The 18,379-nt window shown below is 35.1% G+C and overlaps 1 protein-coding gene across 2 annotated transcripts in view; it reads right to left on the reverse strand.

Moving 5' to 3' along the window:
* LOC109207334 (DNA-directed RNA polymerase V subunit 1) overlaps window positions 1–13,161 on the reverse strand; it is a 21,449-nt gene extending 8,288 nt beyond the window's left edge. For both annotated transcript variants that reach the window (XM_019370234.1, XM_019370233.1), the window contains exons 1-14: window positions 12,888–13,161; window positions 12,186–12,282; window positions 11,723–11,849; window positions 11,386–11,501; window positions 10,656–10,709; window positions 8,819–8,983; window positions 7,649–7,807; window positions 7,402–7,557; window positions 4,114–5,847; window positions 3,836–4,011; window positions 2,513–2,588; window positions 2,302–2,426; window positions 917–1,074; window positions 150–424 (exon numbers count right to left, since the gene is read on the reverse strand). In XM_019370234.1, the coding sequence (XP_019225779.1) occupies window positions 150–424; window positions 917–1,074; window positions 2,302–2,426; window positions 2,513–2,588; window positions 3,836–4,011; window positions 4,114–5,847; window positions 7,402–7,557; window positions 7,649–7,807; window positions 8,819–8,983; window positions 10,656–10,709; window positions 11,386–11,501; window positions 11,723–11,849; window positions 12,186–12,266 (3,402 nt within the window). In that variant the 5' untranslated portion in view covers window positions 12,267–12,282; window positions 12,888–13,161. The remainder of the gene's footprint in view (window positions 1–149; window positions 425–916; window positions 1,075–2,301; window positions 2,427–2,512; window positions 2,589–3,835; window positions 4,012–4,113; window positions 5,848–7,401; window positions 7,558–7,648; window positions 7,808–8,818; window positions 8,984–10,655; window positions 10,710–11,385; window positions 11,502–11,722; window positions 11,850–12,185; window positions 12,283–12,887) is intronic.
* Window positions 13,162–18,379: the final 5,218 nt, after the last annotated feature.

An 18,379-nucleotide genomic window follows, 5' to 3' on the forward strand; every position in this document is an offset into this window, starting at 1 on the left:
AGTGGCTTTGTAAATAGGTCTATTTTCAGAGACGTGATGTCGAGAAGGCCGCGATGTTTGTTCATGAGAATGCCTCAGGGTACGTGTGTGGCTGCCCACAGAGCATTACCCGCACAATAGAAAGAAAGTCAACGCATTTAATGGTGTACCTTAACAGCTTGCTCAAAGGCACAAGAAATTCCAATCAGTTCTTGGACTTGCTTTATTGCATATGGGATGGAGCGCCTAGTGTCTATCAAATGGATGAAAGGAAGACAGGAGTCCATGAGAATCCTCCAAGCATCTCCTCTTTGCTTAACAGCTTCTTTTTCGAGAACAATATCCAGAGCTAATTCACCACTTTGACTCTTGGACGGGTTCCTAATCCAAGTCATTGTGTCAGGAGAAATCCAAACTATATTTGCACTTGAAACCCTTGGATCACCTGTCCATTATGAGTGTACTTTGTTAGAATCAAGCATTCATTTCCAAGAAAAACCGCGGTATAATTTTCTTGAAATTCTTCGCAACTGCAGTTATCCTAGGAAGCCATAACAGAAAATGCATATATGTGCATAGTACTTAAATGTGATATACTGTAACACCTTAAGATGACATCAATAAGAATAGAGAAACCCTGAAAACTTTTACCTTATTCATGACAAAACAACCATCATTCTTTACATTTATACTAATAGGCCAGCGTAACTATCCAGTTCTCCGTTTTAACTAATAAACCAGTTCAACACAAACAGGTTTGGAACCTTGGTCCAACCTATACTATCAACCTTCTCTTTTTTCTCTTTCCATGACAAAACTCAATTTAAAGAGAAAATTTAACAGTACACTAGATGTAAAAACTGGATTGGATTTATACTCAAAATGACCACGTGCACACTCAAATACCGTGAAACATGTTCAGTTAATCCAAAACTACCTTTGATAACTGTATCCAACAGAATTGGGCATATCATATCAGCAAGAATGTGAGAAACCCTCTCTAAGTGATCGTCACTCGCATCTGGCCAAGAGAACCTCAAGCATGGTGTTTTCAAACACTTGCTTCCAGAATTGTAGCAAAACGAACAAAATTCACTGCATAACATAAAAATCATAACAATGCAAATGTTTTGTAAGCGCATAGGATTTATTTTGCACACAGAGTAATAATTAAATATGGGTAATAAGATAACAATACAGCAGTTGATTAGTCTTTTGAATTGATAAAGATGCAAGGTAGATAGAAGAGTATGAAACAGATCAGGAATCGCATGCTGATTTCTGTGACAAAATTAATGAAACAAGAAAGGCAAGAAGGCATCCTTAGGATGAGGTCCATAAAGATGGATACATACTAACAATAGCTCATGCAAGGGATACTAGTTATTGATGCCAATTTATCTACAAATGGTTCTTTCAATGAAACAGTCGCTTTTTTAGTGGCAAGTGTAGGAGTAAGTGTTGAAAAAAAACCTTTAGTTTTAGAGAATCCCTAATTTGTCGAAAAAACTATAAGCAAAGTAATATTAAAATGACTTGGACTACAATGACCTAATAGAGCAAAATCGTTCCAGAGGATTCATTTAGCCAATCCTAACATTATTTGGGCCTGAGCTTATTTTATTATAGAAATTGCCACATAAACAATGAATAGTCTTCTAGGATATGTAAAGAGATGAATTGCATTCCAAGTCCACGAATAAAAAGCCACATCTGCCTGACATATAGAAATAGATTTGGGATGAAATGGACCCAAGGAGAGAAGAACGCATATAAAGGTTCATATAGCTGAAGCCTAGTAGTTTCGGATTGAGGCACAGTTAATTGCTTGACATAGGTGTAGAACACTATTCTACACTATTTTAAAATTATTAAACCGATCAGAGTCCTTCATCACTTTAATATTGACCTTGTAGCCTTTAAGCATACACAGTTGGTGCAACATGCGGACAATTCCTCATGCTTGACTATCAAGTCTCTCAGTCAGACAATAAGTGAAGTTGAACATATTCAGGTAAATAGGATGAGTTGAAAACAAGGTGCATCCCATGTTTACAGTTCCACAGATGATAGGACCTGTAGTACTAAAATGAATAAAGAGCTGCTAAGATTTCCCGCTCTAGAGATGCATACACATATGATAGTCTTTACATCACATACTGTCACTAAAGTTAAAGCGTCTACATAATCATATAGTGCATACAGAAATAGAATCTGGTCTGTGATGCTAAAAACTTAACAAATTTAACAACATACAGATTGATAAAACAGCAAGATCAGTAAGTCATATTGAAGAAATAATTAAAAAAAATAGTGTTTGACCTCACTGACAAAACTATTCTCTTGAAAAGATTGCCAATCTTTTTTCTCCTCTGGAATGAACTGATATTTTCTTGGCATCTTTCAAGAACCTCAAGAACACTGATTCCCAGATTTTCCAGCTGTCCCTGTTAACCCAAACAGAAGCATCAATGACGAAATAGTTCACGAAAAAAATACTCCAAAGCTTGAAAGTTCGAAAAATAGGTAGAACCTGGTTGAGAGTAATATGACCAACGAGGCCAGTCCCTGTTTCAGAATTCTCATATCCTGCTGGTTGCCCTCCATATCTACAAGAAAGAAGCAGTAAAATCACCGACTAAAATAATTAGATTATTTTCTTTTTACCTCTTCACAGAGGTCGTTACTATATCTTATAGCATATTGGATATGTATAAGTTAAACTGAGATACAATAGTGCAAACTTCGAATCCAAATTTTATCAACAATCAACAGGTTCTAGCATGACACTTGAGATGTAAAAGTTTGAGTATCTTTATAATGAAAGCAATGAGCTATATGTGCAAGAAGTGCTGCTATTAAATTGAGGTAAAACAAATAACTAACTCAAAATGATGATAATGGAACTAACGTGCTTGATAGTTTATGAACAGAAAAGCTGTCCATGTCTAATAATTTGGGAAAACTGTCAGATCTTTATCATGAGAAGAAAAAGTACTTGAAATCATTCCTATTCTGAAGATTGTCGCCACCTTGCAGCGGTTGCATTAGCTCTCTTCGATTTCAAGGGAGTGAAAAATGTCTTCTGTACATATTAGAGGAACCTTTTCGTTCTTTCACACTTTTTGAGAACCTTCGACATTTCAGTAAAGAAAAATCATGGGTGCTATTTGCAGATAATCATGTTTTCTATGACGATTTTCTACTTTCTGGATATGCCGAATTTTCCAGTTTAATCAACAGCATTTGTTACTTTATCCCAAACTTAAAAATAAGAAAGAAACTCTTCACTTTCATGTAGTACCAGAAATACCACTTGGGCAGCAAAAGAAAATGGAGTTCAAAAATTTATAAACAAGAAAAGACAACTGCAGGCATCAGAAAATAGCAGCAAAAGTTCAACTGAAAATTTGCAGAACCTCGCCAAGGCAGTCTAATGAAATAAATATTTAACTGTGAAATCAGTGTAATGCAATTCCATTAGATCAGGAAAAATGTTTTTTGATGCAGTAACTAAGTTGGCTACAATCTTGTTGGAGTATATTAAGGTAATCATTGTCTTCCCCTACCCCCATCAAACTAACTTCCATGGTTCTTATCTCAACTTCTATAAATTATTATTGGCAAAATGGCCTAATAACCCCCTAAACGCACTAGATTTTAAAGCCAGCCTACTAATTTTTATTATTTTTCCATTGAGATTCAGGTCTCAAGTCCAATGACGCACCTGTTCCACAAGCCTCATGTGTCAGGTTTCAACAGTGAACTTTTGTTTTGGGCAGATAGTAGGTACACACACGCACTATTAGGAGACAAGAAAGTGGTAGCATAAAAAATGAAAGATTAGGGTGCTTACTCTATCAAGAACTCATCAGCAGCATCCTTAAGACATACTTTGCTCAAATGATTCTTGACGAGGTACGCTGCTTTTTCTCTGCAGCACCCTCTACGGCACCCACAATCATTCAGATAAAGGATTACCCGACGGTCAGAAACATCATTCTTGAAGCTCACTCCACAAAGCAGTATCTCCTGAAATAAGAAAAAGGGGTTGGGGGACACAGTTAGTTGAGTGCATATAAAGTAGCTGGTCAGAAGTAAGTGTCAGAAAAGGACTTGTATTCGAAGCACTACCTTCATCATCTCCCAGGAGGAATTGCTGCTCGGAGAGGAATCAAGAACTGCTTTGTATGCAGGATTGGACATAGCAGTTGCAGCCAACACTCCAACAGGATCACCAGCACCAAATTCACTTGGGAAATTTGACCCACCACTAGCCCCATACTCAAATTGAATAATGGAATTGCTGGAGACATTCCGAACAGTCCCATCATAGCAAATTAGCACATCACGGAGGATGGCCATCAAGTTTTTGAACAAAGTCCCAGGTTCGGTCAATCCCCTTGTTGAGCGAACAATCACTTCTCTACTAGAGATCGAATGAATCATCTCCTGATAAGGGTCTAACCCGTAGAACAGACAGCTTCCAACCAACCCAAATTCCTCCGAAGGGTTACTACCAGCAGAAGGATACTTCTTCTGAAACAGTCGAGCCATGTCATTTACCAATGTTTTTGAGTAAAATTTTCCTCTGTCGGATATTTGCATGCCTAAAAACCCAATTTGTTGAACCACCTTATTAAGCGCAGATTCACTCTTGGAATCAATTAGAACACCGATGCCAGATGACTTGTGCACAAAGTCAATAACTGGAAGTTTCTCATTACGCAAGTGATGTTCTAATTGTACTTCCACAGACTCATTATAGGATGACCGCAAGTGATGCAACAACTTGGACATGCACTGAACTCTTTCCTGGATACCATTCCTAACAGTCTTTGACGTGTAAAAATCTCGGAGACTAACACTAAAACCTTCTGTGCACAGATTCTCCATTAATAGAGGTTGTAAAGAATTGAAAAACTTCAGCACATCATTTGGCCCCTTCATAAAATAGATAGATGTGATAACATCATTCAGAATGGATGAAAGCAAGTCCTTGTTGTACTCAATCCCCAAGAACTGACTTTTCCCAATTGTATGTGTCTCCCCACAACTATCAAGGCCATCAGGTAAGGCAGTCCCCAAGATCTGTAAGGCAGTCCACATGGTACCTGATTTACGAACATCTACTAGTGCAGGATCAGGTAAGGCCATCTGAAGAAACATTGCTAACTGTTGGGCAGCTTCTCTATCGAAGAAATACTTTGAGAACATTAACTTCAATGACAGCAATGAGTCAGTGGCAAGCTGCAAATTGAAGTTACCAGTGTGTGAACTCAGTAACTGTTTCCCTACAGAGAAGAGCTCCACAACCTCTGCTTTGGCAGCAAGGGACTGAGGGTAAAACAAATGAATGCAGTCCCCATCAAAATCAGCACTAAGGGGACCACATATGAGGGGGTTGATCTTTACAGTGTGATCATCATGGACATACACTGATAAGGCTTGGAGGGAGTGCTTGTGTGTTGTGGGTGGCCTATTAACGAAAACGGTATCACCGTCCATTATCCTCCTGTGCACTATTTGTCCAGGTCGTAGAAATGTGTGCCCCTTTGACCCTTCTCTCAAAGAGTAAGTACTTGACCCGTCTTTATAGGTTAAACAAAGCTTTTCATCCACCAATTTCTGTAAATATGCCATATTGTGCTGACTTACTCTCTCCTCAAAAGTAATTTTCTGAGCAATTTCACATGGCAAACCAATCTCACCCACCCCTTTATATGGGTCACCAGTTATGACACTTCGAGACGAGAAACCAGACCCCTTCCTGATAAACAAGGTCTTCATCTTCTCCAACCAGGCTTTAGTGGTGGTATCAGCTGCTTCCTTGTTTGTTCCAAAACGTTTATCAACGTCACGAGATGCCTAATATTGAGAATGAACATCAATTATATTCTTGAATTAAATATCAAAGAACTAAAGTTTCTGGGTTCTGTTCAAACCCAGAAATTCTCTGTTTTTCTACATTCCATGATTCACTGAGAAAATAGATTTTTCATCCTAAATTAGGTACTATTCAGAAAATTCACCAAATTTTCAGTCCCATTTGAAATCAGATAAAGGCTGCATTCCTGTTCTCCAACTGCAAAACAAGGTCAAGGCCTTTTATCAAAGAATCTATTACTGCCCCCCCCCCCCCCCAAACCTCCCTCTCCTACAAGGTCAAGGCAACTCATATCAACCCCTGCAACACTGTTGGAGTGCACTGTCCAGTTTAAGACAGAACTATCTTCATTTTTCCTCACCATTTCCTTCCACGTTACATGGAGCCGACAATTTATGTTCAGTAAAGTATACTGAGGAACTTCTTTGAGTGGACCTGATATTTCTTAAATTGTTTGGTAACAAAAATACTCCACTAGCTACAGTGAACAAACTCTCAATAAAGTATAAAAGAAAACATAGAAACAGAAAATGGTTTATGATTTCTTCTAGGGGTGGGCGTTCGGGCAGTACGGATTGAATATGAAAATTTAGGTTTGGATTTTCGGTTTTCGGATTGAAGAAATGACAATTCAAAGCGAATCCAAATATGCTCGGAATGGATCGGATTTTTTAAGTTCGGTTTCGGATTGATTGGTTTGGATATTTTGGATTTTCGGTTTTGAGCTTATAAGTTGAGATGTTTCTTCTTTTTACAAAATTAAATATCCAAATGAACTACTCATGAAAAGTTCCTCATTCTCACTGCAATTTTCCAAATAAAGTATTTAAGTAATAAAATTATTAACAAGGAAATGCAACAGAGATATTAATACGGCCGATAAGAAGTAGCAACAGTAAAACCATGTCCAAGTAGAAAGTTTTTTGCCTGTAACTTAGTAATTAATATTGAATATATGAGATACTATCTAATGGGTAGGGTATTGAACTTATTGCGATTGACATCATAATGGACTAAATATAAAATATAAAAAAATTGAATTTTTGGATATCCAAAAATCCGAAGTACCAAATCCAATATCCAATCCGAAACCAAAAAAATTTAAAAATTAAATTCAAAATCCAATCCGTAATCCGAAAATACAAACCAAAAATCCAAAAAATTCGGATTTCAATTTGAATTTCTTCTTCAGATATGAAACAAAGCAATTTGAAGAAACTCATCACTGCCTGAAATTTGGCATCATTGACTTTTCTGTTTGTTTAGAAATGCATATTAGTTAAGTCTCATAGATGCAGACACTTAATATATATACTCAGGAATTTAAAAAGAAACAGCAAACTGTCGAACACTCAAAGCACAAAGTGGTGCAGTAACTATTTGTTAGAAATTGCAAATGCAACAAACTTCTTCCAAATAAGAAGTGTCATAATATTGGAAGCCTCACCGATAAAATCACAAAGCACTCTAACAGTTAAACAGATGGGGAAATTAAAATCGTTGTTCAAATCCAATAATAAAAGCAGTCTTAGTACCTTGCCTGTCCCCCTAAACTGGAGATACTGGACAACTGATGCTTGTAAATCATTGGCTTCAACTTCATGAGCCTCAAAATTAGGTATACCAGATCTTGAACTTTTAATTATGTCAATCTGCCTCAGTACCTTCCTGAGCATTGTTATAGAATGATCCTGAAAAAGCAACATAAAATAATGATAACTTGCAACTTTACGTAGACAAGAGAATACCAACAATATATAAGATTCTATTTATGTGTCTTACCGAAGACATGATATTATTCCCATCAGATATATCAGGCACAGACAAACAGTTAGGAGGTACTGGTAAGTATTGCAGGATGTATCCCTCCTGTGGGAAATAGCCTTTTGCTGACAGCTTTTTCCTAGTATCTTCATGAATTCTTTTCAGAATTGTAAGAACCTAAAATCGTGTGTGATAACAAAAACAAGAGAAAGCAAATTAAACTGAGATATCTATTAGCCAGAGCAAAATACTGATTTTGCAATGTAAAATAATATCAATTCAATGGAATTAATTGATGAACCAGAACGCAAACTCCCAGACATTTATTTTATGATAGGTACAACCACCAAGATATATATCAAGGAGAACGATCCAACAAATTAAATCTCCAATGTCATCGAAGGTTTAAAAAGTAAAAACATATAGTACCAGATTAGCATGTATTTCATAATAGCCCAACTTAAACATTGTCACTAGCAGAAAATACTGAGTTCCAGTGAAAAAGAACTCATCCTAGTTATTTCCACTCTCCCTATAGGTTAATCGCACTACCACAGCATTTTATTTTTCAAGAAGCACTATTGTTATCACTTTCCGTGTATCTTTCCATCTCTTAATCGGCTACCCTAAACAATGTCTTTAGGCTGTATATAGGAGTGCACTGGTTAAAAATATTTATTCCGGGAGGTCAGAAATCATAGAATCGTAAAGACAGCAGTATACTCCTCTGACTGTGTCCCAGTGGCAGAGTCGTGAGGCATGACCAAAAGGACAAGGGGATCAGCACATGATTGTAATGCAGTCACAATTCTCCCAGCTGCCGTTCATTTTAGTTTGCCAGTGAATGACAAAGATTTGACTTCACAGGCAATGGATTTGCATGAAAGACTAAGTGATGGAACCATGAAGCTATGATATCCCATATCAGAAGGGCAACATAGAAAAAGCAACAAATATCAAATACATTAACCACTAGAGATAGACCAAGCGGCACCAAATGTATACTAACTTTTACGAGCATCTCAAGAAGCAAATAAAGACATTAATCCAATCCAATTCAATTCAGCTTATTACAGAAGTTAACAATTCAATTCAGCTTATTACAGAAGTTAACTCTTTATAAGCTGATCTTCTTCAGTCCCTAATTGTTAAATTGTGTGGTGATTCTGCAGCGACTGAGAAGCTAACCTCAGAAGGAAGCAAAGGTCGAGAATAACCATCACCGTAGCGGTAGCCATATTTCTCCAAGAAGTTCCAGTCCGGAAGATTTGCAGCATTTTTTGGAACTTTCAGTTCCAAATAGGAAGCACCATCTGAGGTTTTACCCTCATTTATTGAGATTTGTACGACATCCTACATCATATCAAATATATTAAATCCATAAGTCACTTTATTCAAGAAGTAAAGCAACTTTTTGTATGAATTCAATAAGAAAAATTACTACAAATTTAAACAGACTCCAGCTTATAAATATTCATAGTCAAATAAAGTGCTCAGTGTCTTTCAGTTTAGGGCTATGGCTAGGCAACAAGGCATGAGCTCCTTCTCTTTTAGTACCTACAGAGAATCTCTTCTTAAAAGGTTGTCGGTAAGACAACACTGTTTGGATAAACACTTGAAGCTTTTCCTCGAAGAACCTCCTGGTAAGCAAAATCAAAAAATACAAACAGATACCGACTATCTCCTTTTGCTATGAATAACTATTGATAGAATTGACATTAGCACATTACTCGATGAAGAGTTTAGCAGACAGGTGAACGTGGAAGAAATTGTCAGTTCAATCAGTTTATTATATTCACGAATCTCCAGAAGAAGGGATATCCCTTTTGATTTTCATCAAAATTTCATGAACTAAACATGGTGATTTCCTCGCCACACAAAACAATAAGTACATGTCTGCTCCTATACGTGTTGAACTATGTGGCTTAAATATGACATTCCAATTTTAGGGTATTGATCTACTTAATCTAACCAAAACTCTACAAGAAATAATGAAATGATGCCAATTGAAAGTTAAATATTGCATCAATAAAATGTTAACAGTGTTAGACACCTCACCTTCTTTCTGCCCTTCGCCCAATCCTCCTCCCCACTGGTTTTTATTTTGTTTTTCCTGCCTGTTATGCCCCTTCTGTGGGTAAGGGTGGGGCTAAGGAAGAAAAGCCTCTTCTTCAAAACTTGATTCATTTTTTTTTCATTTTTATTCACTTTTTTTTTTATCAAACTTTCATTTTTGTTAAAAGACAGGAAAAGGACCACCACTCTATGCCCCCGACAAGATAACCTCATTACCTCGTTGAAAGAAGTCAAAAGAACTAGATCGTACTCAGATATAACAATCTCATATACAGCAATCTCAACTCTGCACATACTTTTCTATGATTCATTTACTTTTTATGGCATACAACAAATAAATTTCAAGGACAACGACTCTTCCACAGAAAGCTCAAAGAGCTCCCTCAATAAAAAACTAAAAAAGCCATCACTGTCAACACGGGTTAGTCACCCTTACAAAGACAAATCATTGTTCCATGCAGGTGCCTAAGAAAACTTGTATTACTAAGAGGCAGAGGAACAAGCAAAAAAAGGTTGGTTGAAGCACACTATTTCTATGAAGCATGACAAATAAATGACACTACAAACCCAGTTAGAGGGCACAAAATCGTGATACACTCCAAGTGATAGAGGGTCTTATTGAGAACCTATGTAGTCCATATAATAATTACTATCAGGTCGATCGATAACAATGCTGATGTTGGTTGGTTCTTAGAATTTCCAATTTATAACCGATCAAAAAAGGAAAGGAATTATATATTATTTATTTAAAAAAAAAAAGGAAACCATGCAAATCAAAACACAGACAAGGAAAGGACCAAAACCTGACCTTGCTATAAGAATATGAATAACTGAGTTTACAACACATAAGAAACTCTGAACAGTTTAGAGGCACATAAATGCCGCTACTCAACAACAATATCTTTTTTATTAGCAACTAAACATAATTGCACGGCAGCTAGATACTCACCTCACAACATGAGGGCAACATTCGTTCAAGAACACCGACATGCTTGACCTGAACCTGAGTATTATCCCAATAAAGGTTAGAAGATCGCACAGAGAGCACTTTCACATCAAATTTAAATTATTTTACATCTCTGCAGAAAACAAGCCAAAACTCATGCACTAAGCACCTTCTAAATACAAGCCCATGAAAATCGTCAATTCAACTTCTGTAGCCTTAGATGGGGAAAAGGAACAATTTAGGTCTATAAAATTGGACTACATTAGCAACAAATTACAGAATTAGCAATTCGACTCGATGGGAATCGAAGATATCAACCACTTAACCTACCAAAAATAGTTTAGCTATTTATAAGCTTCAGCTTGAATAATACTCTTTGTCGAGTTAGTATCAGATTATTATTTTTTCATTTTGAGAACTACCAGAGTTATCTGACAGCCAGTAACCTCCACAAAATCATCATTTGGCAGCATTAAAGAAAATTGATCTAAAAAGGGCCCAGGAAGATTAGCAAATGGCCACATTATGTTTGTTAAAATAACAAGTCCAAATGTAGGGTTGACATTCACCAGTAACATTGTGATGTTTGCTTATATGGACTAACGGCAACAAAAATAATTATAAAGAAAAACAGTTTCAACGCTACTGATCTTAAACTTCCTCATGTATGATCTTTGAACAAAAATAATTTATTTTTTTATCATAGATCGGAGAACTTAATAAGATCCAATACCTTTCTGTTTTTCATCTTTAAACACTTCAAGCAAAGCAGGCTTAGCATCTTTTTCAACTCACTGACATGGTCAGGGTGATAAATAGGAATGGGCAACTCAATGTATCCAAAATGACCTGAAACAGAAAATTGGGGTTACTTGACCCTTCATAAGAAGGGATCAGCAATTGCATATAATTCCAATTACGCATTAAGCCAGCATTTGGCCCCTGTCAACTTCTCGACTTCACTGATTTATCGACAAACGCATACCATATTACACTCCACTTGCACCTTAGCGTTACCTCTATGTTTTGAAGAAATAATAGAAGTGAAATAGATGAAAATGTTATAGTACCTTCACATTGTCCAGGCTCTGCAGTACCACAGGATTCACATCTGCCAGCTTCGAGAGGCAGACCAAGAAAAGGGTTGAGAAGTAAGCTGGGATGGGTAATGGGGCAATCACTAATAGAGGATTTACACTGCCGGAAACAAGAAAAATTAGGAATTCATAACCGACACAGCATAACAAAACACTAGCCAACTCAGAAACTTAATTGTAAGGGTAACTGGTTTCATAGTTGAACTAAGATCATTCAGTAGAATTACTTGAAAAGTTGAGAAAATAACAAAATACTATTTTTTCTTTAAATAAGTAAGAATATTACAGGAACCATTCATCAACATTACTTCAGAAAGCCTTAAATGCACCAGTTTGATTTTTTTTTTTTTAAAACATGTATGGACTAAGGCCGGTACTTTTTTCTTGAGAACCTTGTAACAAACATAACATTAAAACTGCACAAACGTGTACTTACTATTTCCTGTGGTGTCGCCAAACCGAATGTGATACCTCTAATAGTTCCATCCGCTACTTTAGATGACGAATTTTCCTCCATGTTTTATACACTGCAGCTGAAAAGAAAAGTTTAAAAATCATTAGGTCCCCAGAACTGCAGCTAAAGCTACATAGGAGGATCTACTCTGACCACCATTTTGGGTAAATTTTCAACTTCCAGCTAAAGAAAATTAGTCAATGTAAGACAACTCTAAAACAGATTCATAAATTGACTTTTTTGTTGAGCTTTTAGACGTGACATAATTTCATAAATTGATTAACATGCATCAAAACCTAAAAGTGAAGATAAGAATGTCAAAAGAATTCTCTACTGCTTATACCCAAGCAACAGCACAAATAATTCTAAGCAAAATCCACATGCAAAAAAAAGAAAAAGCAAAACACAACCAAGAATCAAACCCTAGGAAAAACCCAAAACCCTAGTTCTAGCTACCAAACAGCGCGAACCTAACAAGACAGAACAAGGTTAACCTTTCAACAAGGCATATGTCAATAAACCCCAATTTAATACGCGGCCAAAAAAACACATAATAAAGCAATTTCTAAAATGCAAATAAGCAAAAATACCCTTTTCAACAAGTGGGTAATGCAAAAGAAGCACTACAGATGAAAGCCATTGTAATTTTCAGCAAAAATTGTAGGAAAAGAAAAGAATGCATACCGAAATTGTACTAATTGGTCTTTCTTGTTTTCACTTATTTAAGTTTTACCGGAGTTTTGGGAAATTCGTGAATCACATTCAAGTCTGGGTGTAGTAGTAGGAAGAAGAGGAAGAGCGGACAAAATGAGAGGGTTTTACAGTACCCACTCCACTCACTGCTTGCTTCCGTGCATGCAGAGACACTTTTAGTGTGTGATTTGGATGCTCCGCTCTTCTAATTGAGAAAAAAAAGAGAAGCCCAGGAGAAAAAAAGAAAATTGGAGTTGGACCGATATATATGTATTCAAAATGTTTGTACTATGTGCTATACTGATTTTACGTAGCTATCATAAAGATGCCGTTGCCTATATTAAAATAATTGACAATGACCTCGGGCTAGTATAACGCTTCATTTATCAAGGTGTGTGTATCAGTTTTTTTTAATAAAATAAAAAATGTTCTTAAAATGGGTTAAAATTAGCCAAAATTCACTATTTGTTTGAAAAGTTGACCAGAAAATGTGAACATACTCAAATTACACCAGTACGTATATTTAAGTTTGACCAATTGTACCATTCATTAAATTTTTGCTCTGCATTATCATCTTTACCAGGAAAAAAACAGCTCCATTTTTACCTTTAACCTTTAACAAATCTCCAATATAAGGTAAGTTGAGGGATAAATTTAAATGTTTTTCCCAAAATTTTAGACACGTGAAATCCACCTATTTTACATTATAGTTTCTCTTGATGATAAGGACAAATACAAGATCACTAATTGTAGTAAAAATAGCACGGTCTAGCCAGTTTTTGGACTGGTCATTCAAAAATAGCCAGCGTTTACCAAGTCAATGAAAAATAGCCACTATTTTGCTGGAACAGAGACCGGTCCAGCATAATATACTGGAGTTCGGTGCACCTGTGTATGAACTTCCCGCATATTATGCTGGAACTCCAACACACAGAAAGTTCCAGCATAATATACTGGAGATTCGAGCACTTGTGTATGAACTTCCAACATATTATACTTGACCGGTATACTTTGCTGGAACTCCAGTATATTATGTTGGACTTCTAGTGTACTTATGCTAGAACTACATCATATTATGCTGGAGTTCCAGCATACTTATCCTAGAACTCCAGTATAATATGCTGGAGTTCAAGTATACTTATGCTGGAACTCCAGCATAATATATTGGCGTATTTTTCGGGTTTTGAACAGTGTTTTCGCTCAGATTTATCTTTGCATGAAAAGTGGCTAAATTTCGATTACTTTTAAAATTGGGCTGTTTTTGAACGACCACTTGTAAATCTGACTATTTTTGAATTTCTCCCCTAATTGTACGGTATAATTTGAACAAAAGTGTAAAATATGGCAAAATTTAGTAATTGCAAACAATACATAACCAACTTTGGCCCTTCTCCAACAAAGTACATGGGTATAAGAGATTTAGTATGACCGAGCATCGACAAACAAGACAATATTCACTTTGGGAAATATATCAAAACAATAAACTGGCTCGTTGGAACGATTTTAATTATTTTAATGACTATATTCTCATTAATAGTGAAAATGTAGAGACACCGATTAATAGTATAACAAGTGATTTTATGGAAGGACAAATTTATTCCAACAAATCTGTTAGACGCGTATAAGTTCTTAAATCGATATATTATTTAAAATATATGTCAAGTTATTAATTGATATGCAATTTATGCCACCATAATCCTCACATTCATAGATTATGCATGTTTGGATTGTAAAAGATATATTTAGATTTTATTATAAGCATTTTGATGCTTTTATTGAAGGTAATTTTTTTAATTTCCTTTTAAGGTTATATCTCGTTAAGACTAATACTAAATTTTATATGAAGTATTAATTATGTCGTAACATTGTTACTATAGAAACTTAATTGATCGTTGATAATGTGATTAATGTTAAATTGCATGGAGGAGTGAACTTCAGCACAATTAGATGCAACTAACGTTTGCGTACAATATTTTACCATTTATTAATTTATTTTAATTTTTTTGAATATAACAGTTCAATTTCACTAAGATATAATGCACAAATTGGTTAAATTGATGCATCTGAAGATTGAAGCTATAACCTTAACAAGGTAAAATTTATTATATTTGAAAAATGTTGTATACATTCGTAAATTAATATACTTGTTAAAATGAGTGGAAGATTGTTGATAAATTACTAGGCGAATTACATGAAATCCGAAAAACATAATTGTATGATAATCGAGTTTTTCAATAGTTGCTTGGTGTGGTAAACTTTTCTACAAATTAAAGTTCATGATTGAAAATGAAAAGGTAAAATGATTTTGAAAAATAATGCGACAAAAAGTATTCTATCTTGTTTTGTCAAGTTTGTGAAAGATTGGGAGTCCTTTTTTTTTTTTTATAAAAATAATACTTATTTTGGAGAGTTAAGGTATCTGACCTTGATTCGGAAAAAGATATAGATAAAGAGATTATAACTATGAAGCAATTTTTTAGAGACGAAAAAAAAAGGTGAAATTTGTAACTACTCCTTCAAAGCAAAGGCAGCAATAAAAAAAATATAAGAAAATTTATTTTTTTTAGGTCAAAGTTATTCGTATAAAAATGTATATTCATCAAACATACTAACATGCATCAAATTAGGAAAAAAAGTATTATTTCTAAAATACCCTAATGATTCAACGTCAAAATTATCATAGCGGACTAACATACCTAAAAAATCTTATGCGTTCGATGTAAAATAATCTTTTCCTTAACTTAAATATTTCTTATTGTCTGGTAACATAAACTCGAACTTAAAATGTTCATTACGTTCATTCTCTTGCAAAACATAAAAATAAAGACGAACAAAGAAAACAAAATTACAAATTATTAGAACTCAAAGATAAAATAAAAGAAACAAAACTTAATATACCATATTTATAGCAATCCTTATTCCTTACGCCCCAAGTCTCGACATCCAAGATTATATATATCATCTCACCCCCAATGAACACAATAAAATCTGAAAAGTGAGCGCACACATATTCGTAAAATAGCATAAATCATATTGTATTTAATTTTCAGTTGTCCACGATGTTTTTGCTATATAGTCTTCTATTGAATTCTCTTACCGAAAAATCATGGATATGTCGATGCTTAATGTATGGAATAAGTAACTTAGAAAATGAAAGTGTTAGCAAGCTGTATTTGTAAACTAATTTCGGAGAAGACAAAACAACATATAAACAGAAAATGTAAACCAAACAAAAGTTAATCCGAGCCCACTGAATTTACAGTGTTACCTTAAGAAATTTAATCCCCTCCTAGTACCCAAGGTTATGGATTATTTCCTCCCAGGATAGAACGAATTATGCACTGGTGTAGTGGTACTTCAAACTCCAGTGTTTCGGCGAACACAAAGTTCGGTAGCAAATCAAACTTACTGTTGCTTTCTTTGATGTTAAGAGTATGCAGAAGAAAGGAGGAGAACTCAGAAAATCGTATCGAAAATCCGAGAGAATGGACTTGTATTTATAACCAATGTTGGGCCGAAAACTGAAGATGTGCAACTCTTCAGAATGGTTGTTTATGCAAAACCGCCATAGCATAAATGCCATAACATAAATGGCTAATTTATGCAATAATAAACTGGGAATTGAAGAGGGAAGTTTAATTTTCAGTTACACAACTGAAAAACTGAAAATGGTTCCATTGGATTTTAATATTAATATTAATATTAATATTATGTTATTATAACGAATTCTCCATTAATATTTACTACTAATAAATAAATTTGGTCCAACAAAATTAATCAATCAATCGATCATTTGACCAAATCCGAATCCGAATCCGAATCCGAAGCCGAGCCGAGCGAGCGAGCGACAGAGAGAATGGACTTGTATTTATAACTAATGTTGGGCTGAAAACTGAAGAGGTGCAACTCTTCAGAATGGCTGTTTATGCAAAACGGCCATAGCATAAATGCCATAACATAAATGACTAATTTATGCAATAATAAATCGGGAATTGAAGAGGGAAGTTTAATTTTCAGTTACACAACTGAAAAACTGAAAACGGTTCCGTTGGATTTTAATATTAATATTAATATTAATATTATGTTATTAAAATGAACTTTCTATTAATATTTACTATTAACAAATAAATTTGGTCCAAAAAATTAATCAACCAATCATTTGACCGAAGCCGAAGTCGAGCGACGACGACGGCGCGAGGCTTGCCTTCTTCTCAACTCTTTAAGAGTTAGAAGAAGAGGAATTGCTTATATACACATAAAAAACCTCTTCCTCTTCCAATATGGGACAAACTTAAAATTTCACTTAAAAATATCATTTCCTTTCTGTAACAACAAATTTTCGCGTCGAGAAAAATAAATAATCAAGACTGGAAAATTGCGTAAGAAATGTAGTATTTGATTTCAATAAATGAAAGTGTTACAATCTCTATGGTATTCCTCTAATTCTTCAAGAATGTAAAGTATCTTAGTGAGCTTGACTTTGATTTGATTCAAGGGCTTGTAAAGCTTGATCTTGAATCTCCTCCTTGAACTTGAATTTTGGGTTTGATCACGAACGAGTAATTTGATCTTGAACGCCTTGGTATTTGATTTGGCTTCGTTCTTGATCTTGAACTTGAACTTGAACTTGTAGCTTGAGTGCTTGAACTTGTAGCTTGTAGAGATATCTGCGGTGTTTGATCCACGAGCTCTCTGCTTGCTTCTTGTTATCACTTCTGGTGTCTTCTAGCTTTATGAAGACCTCTATTTATAGTTGTAGGGAGTGATGTGGCTCTACGATTTGATTGATCCGTTTGAACTGACCAATACCATTCAGACACTTGGCATGATTTAGTTGGCTCATTCATTTGGCTCGGATTGCCACATTACTTGACACATGGCATGATTTCATTGGCTCATTTACTTGTCTTGGATTGCCACATCAATTGACACATGGCACGATTTTATTGGCTCATTTATTCGTCTTGGATTGCCACGTCACTTGACATGTGGCATGAGCCTGGGCTTTAAGATGGGCTAATAGCTATTTGGACCTTGGGCTAATGAAGTGGGCTTATCATTTAATCCGTAGTCCAATTAAATGGATTAGCCCAATACATATATTGGATTTAAATAACTAGCCCAATTTACTAGTCACAATATTTGTTTGGACTAATGTCTTCAATTTAATATGGTCCAAATTATTTTAAATCCAACAATTTAAATGCTTACACCTTCATTTCTCATTTACCCTCTTTTAAGACATATTAATGCTTAAAACCCCAACAGTAAGTAGATTCTCAATTAAAACTTCAGATTCACCACATTGAATATTTCAAACAAAACCAGTAGAGCGTTAAAGCACGATTTCTAGATGAAACCAAGAGCTCTAACATGTTATATTTGGAATACTGGACTAGTTTGAAAAGGAGACACAAATTTAAGCTAAAAATTAACAAAAATTATTTTTATGATTGGAAAAAGCAATCTTAATAGTTATTCCT

Source organism: Nicotiana attenuata, unplaced genomic scaffold, assembly GCF_001879085.1.
Source record: "Nicotiana attenuata strain UT unplaced genomic scaffold, NIATTr2, whole genome shotgun sequence".
In the NCBI taxonomy this organism is placed as follows: Eukaryota; Viridiplantae; Streptophyta; class Magnoliopsida; order Solanales; family Solanaceae; genus Nicotiana; species Nicotiana attenuata.